Raw genomic sequence first — 13,007 nt, 5'->3', positions numbered from 1 at the left:
TTATCCACATCATTTCATTTAAAATGTATTTTGTCCCTTAATGTATAAAACTGTTCAAGTATTTTCCATCTGTAAAATGAACTTTCCTACTTTTGCTTTCACCTCAAACTACAGCCCTTTCTCTTCCTTTCTAAGCCAAGCCAAGCCTAATGCCTATCCATTGCTTGACCCACTGGAATCTGGGTTTAGTGCTTGACCACACCACTGAAATGGCTCTCTGTAAGGTCACCAATAACCTACTCTTCTTCATTCATCTTACTTCATTTCCCTATGGTCTTGTGTCACAGTCTTTCTTGACTTTCTTTTTACTTCTATAGCCAATCCTCGTGGCTCCTGGCCATCCTATCCTCCTTTTAAATGTAAAAATTCAGTGCACTGCCTTCTTCCTGTCTCCTTACTTTACACATTTCTCCTGAACCGTCTCATCCAATCTCATCCATTAACTTCTACTAATACCTATATTATTTCTCTGGCTTTGATCTTTCTCCTGAATACCAAGGCTTATGTTTACAAGAACCTGCTGGAAATTTCCATCTAGATATGCCATAAGTACCTCAAATGTAATGTACCTTTTCCCCTCCTAAACTCTCTGCTCTTCCCTAAATCTCTGCCCCTTTGCTCCTATTTCCTGTCTCAATTCTTAGTCCAGCCAATCACCTAACCCAGAAACCTATGGATTCTACATCATACATTATCCTAAATGTCTCCTTTCTATTCCCAATTGTTACTAGCCTAGTTTATTTAAGCCCTTATCACCTCTTTTTGGCAGTAGTATGAAAATATTGCCAGCCATCATTCTATCTTCTAATATGTTAATATACTAATATATGTAAGTACTTTGCATATATTTAATATTTCCAAAGATAACACTACATAATGAGGTAGATATCATGATGTCTATTATAAAGGGTATAATAAAAAGGTATGGAGGATCTAGGTGGTTTGTGCAAGGAAAGACACTACTGTAGAACACATTAAGAGAGAACAACCCGGGGGCATAAATCTCTACCACATGCTAGTGTGAGAGCTTAATCACTCTCTGAGCTGATTTTCAAATCAGTAAAATGGGTATCAATATAGTATCTATAATATTAGCTGTTATGATATAAATTATTCATAATAAATAGACATATCACCAAAGCAAAAAAACAAAGCAAGCTACTTCCTAGAAATAAGTGGTATAATTTCTCTTTCTAAAATGCATACAGTTCTGTCACTTTTTGCCAACATGGCTGCTGGTGGTTGAATTTTATCGTATTTCAGGCCTGTTCAAAAATGTTTCTTCATATGGTTTGGCTGTGTCCCCACCCAAAATCTCGTCTCAAATTGTAATTCTCATAATCCCCACATGTCAAGGAAGAGACCAGACGGAGGTAATTGAATCATGGGGGCAGTTTCCCCCATGCTGTTCTCTTAATAGTGAGTTCTCACGAGATCCAATGGTTTATAAGTGTTTGGTAGTTCCTCCTGCATTCATTCTCCTTCATGCTGCCTTGTGAAGAAGGTGCCTTGTTTCCCCTTTGCCTTTAGCCATGATTATGTTTCCTGAGGCTCCCCAGTCATGCTGAACTGTGAGTCAATTAAATCTCTCTCCTTTATAAATTACCCAGTTTCAGGCAGTTCTTTATAGGAGTGTGAAACAGACTAACACAACTCTCTATAATGGCTTTCTTCATTAATGATTTATCACCATGATAAGGTGCAAAGAATGTTTAAAATTAATCTGGGAAAAGAGAATTCCAAGGTTCAAAATTTTCTTCTTGGACCAATCAAGTGAATGATGGACGAGACTTACTGGATAAGCACTTAACATATGCCTTTGATAACCCCTTTTCTTGCATTTTCACAAAATCCTCACAAATTGACCCTCTGTGGACCAAGATACTCCCACAGAGGGTAAACTTGCAAGTGACTGGGAAGAGCTTTGAACTCAAGTGGTTTGAAGTTTTCAAAATGATTTCAGGCAGGATGTGGTGGCTCACGCCTGTAATCCCAAAACTTTGGGAGGCCAAGGCAGGTGGATCACTTGAGCTCAGGAGTTTGAGACCAGCCTGGACAACATGGCAAAAACCCGTCTCAAAAAAATAAAATCATTTCATTTGTGTTATCTCATTTGATCCTTAAGAGCAACTAGTAAGTCAGGCAGGACGGAAAGGCTCTACCCATTTTCTAATTCTCACACTCAGAATACTTCCATGTGTAGGTGCTGTACATTTTACATCTTAATTACAGCCAAAATATCAAGTATGGTGGTCAGGATAGGGGTTGTTATGACTTGCTGGTCCAGGGGAAATATCACATCTAACTAAGCATCTAATGTTGGAAGTAAAGAACAGTGGTTACTTTTGCAAGGCAGGGGTGAGATATGATTAGAAAGAGACAGAAGGGGGCTTCTGGATGCTGGCAATACTCTATTTTATTTCCATAGGAATTTATGGTGGTGTATTATGCTACTTCAGTGTAATTTCTCAAGCATCTCAAAACTTAATTTTCTTCTTGGTACTTTTCATTTATGAAAATAGGTATTTTCATACTAGAATTGCATATGTATATTGCAATGGCATATATGCAATGGCATATATACACTGTAATTAAAAATTATAAAAGATGTAAATGTGCATTTTAAAAGCAATCTGATAATGTAAAAATAATAAAGGTTAGCATAATGAATTTAGAAATGTTTGTTTAGAAATAAAATAATTCTTGTATTTCAGGCAGATACATATTTGCCTTTCTAAGGATGGATTTTAATGTGGTACATTTTGCTGTTTTTGTGTCTCTTTTCTTCAAATAATTGACATTCAAGATTTGAAGTTTTAGAGAAAGTTACCTCTCTGAGGTCATCCTTTTAGCTCATTATTGCTAGCTCATGTAATTAAAAAACAAAAACACATCATAGAAAGGATAAACCCCATACACAAAAGTGGCACCATATGCTTATGTTTATTGTACAGTCACAAGTTACATGTTGGAAATCAAGCAGAACACTGTACCAGTTTTCACTAACTCAAATCAAGTTAGCAAATTACAAATTTTAGAACAGATTCATTTTATGTCTCACCCAATGTGGGTGACCACAAACATATTTACTTTCTATGTTATTAGGTAGCAAATTAATTTGATACACTACACAGCTTCCAAGTTACCTTAGGATATTTCAAAGTGTTTCAAAACTAGTAAAGAATAATTCATTTCCAGCCTGAAATACAATGCAGAATGGACCATTTAGGGGTAAATAACCTCACTTAATCACTCTTTTCTGCTAACAAAAATAATACAAATACTCGTTTATATTAGGCTTACTAAATTAATGACAATTTTGAGATTATCTAGATTTGGTTACATTGTTATATTGCACTTGAGAAAAATGACAAAAAACATCAAAGATTCAGTACCTCTCCCAAAAAGTTCATTATATATCAGAAATTACAATGAAATATAAGCATATATTGCAAGCTGCATATTTCTATTGCTCAAACCAGTAAACCAATAAACTAAAAGGAATAATCTTCAAAACACTGAGTATAAGTAATTTCATCTACCTTTTTTGATCCTACAATCATGTTTCAAATTTTAGGTGTTTTTCTTTAAATTAGTCATCACACTACTACATATACTAGCTATCCAGGAATACAAACAAGGTGATACTGAGATGGGTAGTGGCTGCACACAGGTATTCCAAGAACGACTCATTCTTCTCCACCAAGCTCATCATTACATTTTGCAACTTAGGAAGTTCTACCAACTTACAAATTCTGTTTGCCTTACAAAAATCACTGATCTGTTATATACAATGCTTTTATCACATAAATCTCTCCCTTAGGGTCATGATTCACTATCAAAAATCTTTCACAGCCCTCTTAAGCCAGTAAAGTCTCTTTTACTAACACTTGAGTTTTCTTTAAGGAAATGTAAGTGTTAATGAGAATTAACTGTGAATAGTAGTTTCATAACACAGGTAGAATGATGGCAATAATATTTTGACTAATTGTTTTACCTTTCAGATTCAGAATTACAGTGATGATCATTAAGGGAAAAGAGAAAGAAAGAGAAAAAATGACTCACATGTATTTTTCTCAAAATATCATTTTTGAAATAAATATCTATATAAAAATCAAAATCAGTATATTTCTTAACAATGTCAAATGTTTTCAATATCTTCTAGTTCATTTATATGCTTTCTTAAAACTGAATCAGATCGTAAGAATTTTATACTTCAAAATGGATTTTTATTCTCAATAAATCACAAATACAGTAGTATTTCAAATGTTTTAGAAATTTAAAGTTTTCATGGGGCAAGTTTTTGATATTTAATCATGATAAAAAGAATCCCAACATTTTCTTCAGAAAGTAGGCTTTCAAATTACACTTCTCCATATTTTTGTAGATATATACATGTTCATTTTTTGAAGGAAAATCTATGCTATTATACAAAACTATATTTCATAAAGGTAATTTAAGAAATCATGTTAATTTCCAAATTACAGCATCTTTCAATCTCCAATACAAGATTATTTTCAAGATAGAAGCCATAAAATGAATAGATAGCACAAAAGCAAATCCTAACACTTTTGTCAAAGAGTGACTTTCTAGCCAACATATTTTCAAAAATGACTGTTACTAGGTGGTAAAACTGTTAAGGTAAAATTTGTTATAGACTAACTTACTGATTGGTGGCAGGCAACACTTGGCCCTAGGATAAAAATATTTTTCTTAAAAAAATTTAAATTTATTGGTAATAAAAATATTTACTGCATATGATTAAGCTTTTTCAAGCTACTAATAAAAATCTATACTCCAAGACCCATTACTTTTGAAATTCACTAAAGCTAAATAGAGAGTCTTGTCTACAGTCCTGCCTTGTATACCTCAACTAAATGTGCTCCTGTTTTATGAATATTTTCTTAAGATTAGCTCAGTCACTTCTGCAGGAAGTTATGAGATATGGCAAGATAAATTTCAATTATTTTTAAAACACAGCAAAATAGTCAATTATTTAAGGGAAATATTTATCATTACCTAATAAGGACAGCAGTTAAAGAGCTATTAAACTCTCCATTTCTAATGCACAACATGAGGTAATTACACAAAAATAGGTATGACTGATCATCATCCCCAGGCCTTGAGGAACTGTGAATAAATCATATATTCCTCTAGAAGGTTCACCACTCTACAGAGCCATATAAAACTACAACTTTCTACCTATGTGGCTTTTATTAAAAATCCTAGAAAAGAAATTTATACTAATAAACTTCAGAAAGCTTTAAAAGGTTTTCAATAACTTGAACTGCTTATAAAAATATCTTTTAGAAGTTATTCTGATAGCTAAGACTGATTTTACACATTAACTTGCTTAAACAGGGGTAATATTCCTGTAACATTATGCTATTGCTAGAAGTAAATCAGTGAGTCACCTTAAGAGTTTTTATTCCAAGCATTACTCATAAAGTTGAGGTAAGGGGTCCAGGTTCCTGTCAACTGTAAGGATTCTTCATTGATATTGACCCATTCTCAGTAACAGTTTTGGAAATATAAGGAAAAATACATGAATAGGGGGAAATAAATTAATACTAACTAAAAACTCTGCTCTACTCTAAGAATGTATTACTTACTATAAGCATAAGCAACTATCTCAAAGAACGACACAGTATTTTAATAAAAATCCTTTTTTTATACTGTAAATAGCCAGACTAAAACAATGGAATAAATATGCCTTGAAAATAATTTCCAACTCCATATGGCTTTAAGCATTATGATATTCAGTTGAAATTAAACAATTACACAAAAGAGGCATTTGTGATTATGGAACTAATTTTTAGTATAGGTTGAAGGATTTGACATAAAATTTATACAAGTTAAAATGTAATAAAATATTGTGGATTTAATATAAACAAAAGTGTAATAGGATCTACCCAATTTTCATATTAAAACAAAATATTGTACCTTTGTTATTAAAAGCAAGAATTTTGATGGTATCATGTATGTGTTTATAAAGTTCCACGATATAAGGGATTAAAAAAATCTAAGTTCATGCAGTTATAAAGTCTTTAGTATCTTGAAAAGTAAACTGTAGTGTAATATGTATTAACATTAAGTACCTATACAAAAGACATAGACATGATTGCTAAGGTCCAAATTTGGACTGCTTTAAAACAACAACAACAACAACAAATGAAATTCAATACATTAAATCAGAAACAGTAACTGAAGGAGGTACTATTTTATATAAAGTAGTAAATCAGGCACTATCTGTCTTATATACATTGAATAAAAACTATCCCTTGAAATTTTATTATTTAAATACCTAAAAACACAAGTCACTCTGTGTTATTAAATGTATGTCTGACCTTATTTATCAGGAGAAGGTTGAGAAATATAATTCTCATTTCGTGGTGAAGGCCAATTAGCACTATCAGCAGTAAAGCCTTGGATTTTTACTCCTCATGAAGACAGTTTAAATCTATAATAAAGTTGCTAATTCTAGTGGGTCAAGATGTAGCATAACTTAAAAACTGCAGTTAAGTTTCTGAGTTTCCTTCACCATTTTCATGAGGTTGAAGTTGTTCCCTTTCTTGTTCCTCTTGAGGTGGCCGGACCCGTTTAAAAAAGCCCATCTGTCAGTTGAAGAAAAACCGTTATTACTGTCACATCAGTGTAGAATACGAAAAGTATTTTCTGAGTGACTATATTACCACTAAGAAAATTTAAATTGTATTTCATAGAATTTATCTTCCCTCAAATAATAAGTAACACTCATCAAGCATCATCATTACAGGTCCCTTTCTTCCTTCCCTTACGTTTCATTCTTCTTTTCCTTCTGCCCTTTCCCTTTTCTTCTGTTTTCCCTCTCTCCTTCTTTGTCTCTTTCTAAGTTTGTTACTTACCCTGTACATTACAAATACCAAAACAGCCAGTAGCAACAATCCTGCAAGAACTGCTAAAATGATCACCCACACAGGCACAGGCATGGGTGCTGGCTGAATGCCCCAGGTGACATTAGTGGTAACCTATCGAGGAATAAAGATTTTAGTTTTAAAAACAGTGCATTGACTTAATCAACAAATATCTGAGAAAATATTATATTTTATTTTAATGGAATTCACAGTATATTCTTTTCCTGCACATGATAATTTAGTGGTTTCACATTTGGTATCAGGAGCATGCACATACACACATGAAACTCCCAATGACAGGTTGACTTCTGATTGCATCTGAAATGCAATCTTTTTTTTTTTTTTTAGACAGTCTTGCCTTGTATGTAGCCCAACCTGGAATGCAGGGGCATGAACTCGGCTCACTGCAACCTCCACCTTCCGAGTTCAAGTGATTCTCATGCTTCAGCCTCCCCAGTAGCTGGAATTACAGGCATGCACCACCATACCCAGCTAATTTTTCTGTATTTTTCGTAGAGAAGGGGTTTCACCATGTTGGCCAGGCTGGTCTTGAACTCCTGGCCTCAAATGAACCACTTGTCTCAGCCTCCCAAAGTGCTGAGATTACAGGTGTGAGGCACCACACCCAGCTTGAAATGATTTTTAAATAATCCAATCCAGTTTATCACGTGCTGATCCCATTTTTACTCCTTAAATATCTCCAAAATGCCTCACTTGTTGCAGTTAATTTCCAACTTTCTAACTTTGTAAAGGAAAATTCCTAAAATTTCCCCAATATAATGTAGTATATACTAAGAAATTTCTTACACTGGACAAGATGCTAAACTGAAAGGTCTAGCTTTAATCATTCCGAGGTAGGGGAGTAAAATGATAATATTAAACTAGGTTATAATGCTATCATGTAATTTCATCAGTTTAAATTATCAAAAGAGTTAAGCTGTCCTTTTTTAAAAAACAAAATAAAAACATGTACAGCATTTGAATTGAGTACATTTATTGTATTCACCTAAACCAATGACTTACCAATGTGGAGTTGGTGATATCCTCAATTGGAAGATTTTTATAAGGAAACTCTATGACATTAAATGAAGCAGATGACTTCAGAGAATAGGAATGATTCTGATTTTCTTTCTGTTTGGAAATAACAATTAGATGATTTTCCAGATGTCAGGCCTTTTATATTTCTTTGAAAACACTGGGTATGTTTGCTAAATGCTGCACCTGTCTACTTACATTCATAAAGGTCTCAGTCCACAGTAATGACTTTACGTACAAGATTGCACTCTTTCCTCTGTCTAATCTTCCAACTTGGCAGACAATCTTCAAGCACTGAGCGACTCCACAACCCTGCCAAAACAAATCCTTCATTTATAAGCAAAGGTCATTCTATCATCTCTTCAATATTTGAAAATTCACCATTTTTTTTTTTTTCTTTTTGTGTGATGGTCAAAGAGATTATCCAGATTCTTTTGTCTTGTAAATAGATAGGCTAATAGTTGAGCCTATGAATGCTTTTTATTGTGAAGGGGTTGGTATGTTTCTTTTCTTTTCTCTTCTTTTGCCACACATGTAGTTCCTTGTAAATGAAAGGGTTGGTTTTAATGTGATTTGTTATAGAAGGATAAGATCCATAATATTAAAAGATTCATTCTATGACTAGAACTCAATATTCTTTAGGCAAACTCAGAACATGGTGATATTTGTAAGATATAAAAACCAGATCTCAACATCCCCGTGGAAAAGAAAACAGAATTTTTAATGGGTATTCCATGGAGGGCCTACAAAAATCAAATCACATGCTGATGGCTTCTGACGCATTTAATGTTTTAATCAGTAACTTCAAGGTTGGCAGGCAAAAGAAATAAATATTCAACACCTTCTATATGCTTCTATACACTGTATTAGACATATCACACGTACACATCCCACGACAATGCCGCCCAGTAGTGATACCATTTGCTGATGATCAGGAATAGAAAAGAATTTCCTTGACCTGATAAAGGGCATTCATAAAAAGCCCACAGCTAACATCATACTTCATACTTCTTTCTCCCTAAGGTCACAAATAAGAAAATAGAAATCAAGCCATTTCTACTCAATATTGTGCAGAATGTTCTAGCTAGTGCAATTAAGAAAAATTAAGGCCAGGTACGGTGGCTCACTCCTGTAATCCAAGCACTTTGAGAGGATGAAGCAGGCATATCGCTGCAGGTCAGGAGTTCGAGACCAGCCTGGCCAATATGGTGAAACCCCACCTCTACTCAAAATACAAAAATTAGCCAGGTGTGACGGTGGACACCTGTAATCCCAGCTACTTGGGAGGCTGAGGCAGGAGAATCACTTGAACCTGGGAGGCAGAAGTTGCAGTAAGCTGAGATCATGCCACTGCACTCCAGCCTGGGTGACAGAGCTAGACTCTTTATCAAAAAAATAAAAATAAAAATAAAAGTAAAAGGTATCCAGATTAGAAATGACAAAGTAAAGCTATCTCTTTGTAGATGACGGGATCTTACATACAGAAAACACTAAATAATCCATATTAAAACAATTTAAGCTAAAAAAACAAGTACAGAAAAGGTACAGAACACAAGATCAATATGCAAATATGAGTCATATTTCAGTATACTATCAATAAGAACTCCAAAAAAGAAATTAAGAAAACAGCATTGAGGTCAAGAGCAGTGGCTCACACCTGTAACTCCAACACTTTCGGAAACCAAGGTAGGAAGGTCACTTGAGGCCAGTAGTTCAAGACCAGCCTAAGCAACACAGTGAGATCCTATCTCTACAAAAATGAAATTTAAAAATTAGCCAGGGGTGGTGGGTGCACTTATAGTCCTAGCTACTCAGGAGGCTGAGGCAGGAGGATTGCTTGAGCCCAAGAGTTCGAGGTTGCAGTAAGCTATAACTACGCCACTGTCCTCCAGCATAGGTGACAGAATAAGACCCTGTCTCTAAAAAATAAAAATAAAAATAGGCTGGATGCGGTGGCTCATACCTGTAATTCCAGAACTTTGGGACGCCAAGGTGAGTGGATCACCTGAGGTCAGGAGTTCGAGACCAGACTGACCAACATGGTGAAACCCATCTCTACTAAAAAATACAAAAAATTAGCCAGGCCTGGTGGTGAGCGCCTGTAATCCCAGCTACTCGGTAGGCTGAGGCAGAAGAACTGCTTGAGCCTGGAAGGCGGAGGTTGCAGCGAGTCAAGATCATGCCATTGGACTCCAGCCTGGACAACAAGAGCAAAAACTCCTTCTCAAAAATAATAATAAATAATAATAAAATAAAAGAGCATTGAAAAGAATACACAGAAATCATGTAACCAAGGATGTGCAAGACAAGTACACTAAAAATGATAAAATATTGTTGAAAAAATTGTAGAATAAATAAAAAGAAAGACATACTATGTTCATGAACTGAAATATGTAATGTTAAGATACTCCCCAAATTGAGACAGGCTCAAGAAAATTGCTACCAAAATTCCAACTACCTTGTTTTCAGAAATGGACAAGCTGATCCTAAAATCCATAAGGAATCACAAGGGACTCTAAATAACCAAAATAATCTTAAAAGGAAGAAAATGTATTCATATTTCCCTATTTCAAAACCTGAACTCCAGAGCTACAGTAATCAAAACAATACTTGTATTAAGGATATACATATAGATCAACTCAACAGAATTGAACATCTAGAAATAAACCCATATATTTATAATCAATTCATCTCCAACAAGACTGCCAAGACCATTTAAGGGGAAAGAATAATTTCTTCAACAAATGATGCTGAGACAAACGGATAGCCACATACAAAAGAATAAATCTGGACCCCTACCTCACACCATACACAAAAATTAACTCCAAATGAATCAGGGATGTAAATGTAAGAGCTGTAAGTGTAAAACTTATAAAACCAAAAAAGCCTAGGTATAAATCTTCATGGCTTGTATTGGGCAATGGTTTCAAAAATATGACAACAAAAATATAAGCAACAAAAGAAGACATAGATAAATTGAACTTCAGATTTAAAAATTTTTGTGCATTAAAGGACACCATCAAGAAATTAAAAAGACAATTCACACAGAATGAAACAAAACCTGTGTAATCATAAATCTAATGAAGGTAGTATCCAGAATATATACAGAACTCTTTGCAACTCAACAATAAAAGGCAAACAACTCAATTTAAAAATGGGCAAAAAATTTGAATAGGTATTTGTCTAAAAAAGAAATACAAATGAAAGGATGCTGAATATCATCAGTCAATAGGGAAATGCATATCAAAACCACAATGAGTTACCTCTTCACACCAACCAGGATATCCTGATTATAAAAATTTTAAAACAAACAAAACCAGAAAATAATAAATGTTGACAAAGATGTGGAGAAAATAGGACCCTCATATATTGCTGGCTGGGAATGTAAAATGCTGCAGCAACTTTGGAAAATAGTTTGGCAGTTCCTCAAAAAGTTACGCATAGAGTTTCCATATGACCTAGCAATTACACTCTTATGTTTATTCTCAATAACAGTGAAAAACATGTTTACATGGAAATTTATGCACAAATGTTCATAGCAACACTATTCAAAATACACAAAAAGTAGAAATAATCGAAATGTTGATCAACTGATGAATGGATAAACAAAAGGTGGTATGTCCACACAATGGAGTATTATTCAGGCATAAAAATGAAGTACTAAGGCATGCCACAATGTAGATCTTGAAAACATGCTATGTGAAAGAAGGCTAGACACAAAAGGCCACATGTTGTATGATACTACATTTATGAAATGTCCAGAATAGGCAAATCAGTAGGAATGCAGGTTAGTGGTCACCAGGGGCTGATGATAGGGGAGAATGGATAAACTGCTTAATGGGTACAGCATTTCTTTTTGGGGTGACAAAAATGTTTACAATTATAGTGGTAATGGTGGTTCAATGTTGTAATTATACTAAAAAACACCAAATTATACACTTTAAAATCATTAAAACGGTTAATTTTATGTAAGCTTTGTCTCAAAAAAAAGCAGATTCTGAAAGAGGACAGAAAGTGCAAGATCAAAAGTGGGGTTGGGAGGTAGAAGGCAGTTTCTATTTCCCATGGGTTGGTAAGGGAATTCCTCTGACATAAGTTTACTTTTAAGGACATGAGAAGGATATGGGAAAATAAGCTACAAGGATATCTGGACAAAGAATTTCAGGCAGATGGAAGAGCAATTTCAAAGCATTGAGGAATAAACATGCTTGGGGCTATCTGCTCAATGAAGAGCAAGGTGGAAAATTTGAGAAACAGAATAGTAAGGAGAGGAGATGCAAGCAGAGAGGCAGGAAGGGCCTGTTAACGTTGGGCTTAAAGGTCATTGTAGCCTCTTGCTTTCTCATTGAGTAAGACGGGAAGGCACTGGAGTGACACAACCTAACCTGTATTTAAAGTGATCACTGTGGCTTCTATGGCATACAAAGTATAGTGGGGAGAAAGGCAGAAATACAGAGGCCAACCAGGAGTTTGGCAATAGTACAATTGAGAAGGGAAAGTAGCCTGGGTTAGGTTGTGTTAGTGATGAAACTAGTGAGAAGGCGCCAGATTCTAGGCGTTTTGAAAGTAAATATTGATACAATTTGTTGAAATACAAGACGTGAGATTTGAGATAAAGAGAGGAGTCAAGCATGAGGTCCAGGTGTTAAGAGAATGAAGCTGATATTTACTAAAATTAACTAAGAACTTTATGGAAAGAGCAGACTTGGGAAAACCCAAGGGTATATATTGAGAATTAAGTATGAGATTCCTATTAGATATTTAAAAGCAGTTTCTAGCAAGCAGTTGGATATTGGAATCTGAAGTTCAATGCAGAAGATCACACTGGAAATATAAATCAAAGGCATCTATACCAGATGGTATTTACAGCCATGAGAGTCAATAGAAGGAAGTGATTAAGTGAACAAAAGTCACTAGGCAGTTGAACTGGATGAGAACTAACAAGAACCACAGAATTTGGTGTTGTAAAAGTAACCAGTGATCACTATTAAACATAAGCAGTGCTGGGCCTGGTGGTTCATGCCTGTCATCCCAGCACTTTAGAAGGCTGAGGTGGGCAGATTGCTTGAGCTCAGGAAT

General features: G+C 34.7%; 1 protein-coding gene across 2 annotated transcripts in view; it reads right to left on the bottom strand.

Moving 5' to 3' along the window:
* Nucleotides 1–2,924: 2,924 nt before the first annotated feature.
* Nucleotides 2,925–13,007, bottom strand: part of ITGAV (integrin subunit alpha V) — a 91,090-nt gene continuing 81,007 nt past the window's right edge. For both annotated transcript variants that reach the window (XM_007965573.3, XM_007965574.3), the window contains exons 27-30: nucleotides 8,127–8,240; nucleotides 7,917–8,024; nucleotides 6,885–7,007; nucleotides 2,925–6,614 (exon numbers count right to left, since the gene is read on the bottom strand). In XM_007965573.3, the coding sequence (XP_007963764.1) occupies nucleotides 6,519–6,614; nucleotides 6,885–7,007; nucleotides 7,917–8,024; nucleotides 8,127–8,240 (441 nt within the window). In that variant the 3' untranslated portion in view covers nucleotides 2,925–6,518. The remainder of the gene's footprint in view (nucleotides 6,615–6,884; nucleotides 7,008–7,916; nucleotides 8,025–8,126; nucleotides 8,241–13,007) is intronic.

Source organism: Chlorocebus sabaeus, chromosome 10 (assembly GCF_047675955.1).
Source record: "Chlorocebus sabaeus isolate Y175 chromosome 10, mChlSab1.0.hap1, whole genome shotgun sequence".
Lineage (NCBI taxonomy): Eukaryota > Metazoa > Chordata > Mammalia > Primates > Cercopithecidae > Chlorocebus > Chlorocebus sabaeus.
This window is presented reverse-complemented; position numbering and strand designations above follow the sequence as displayed.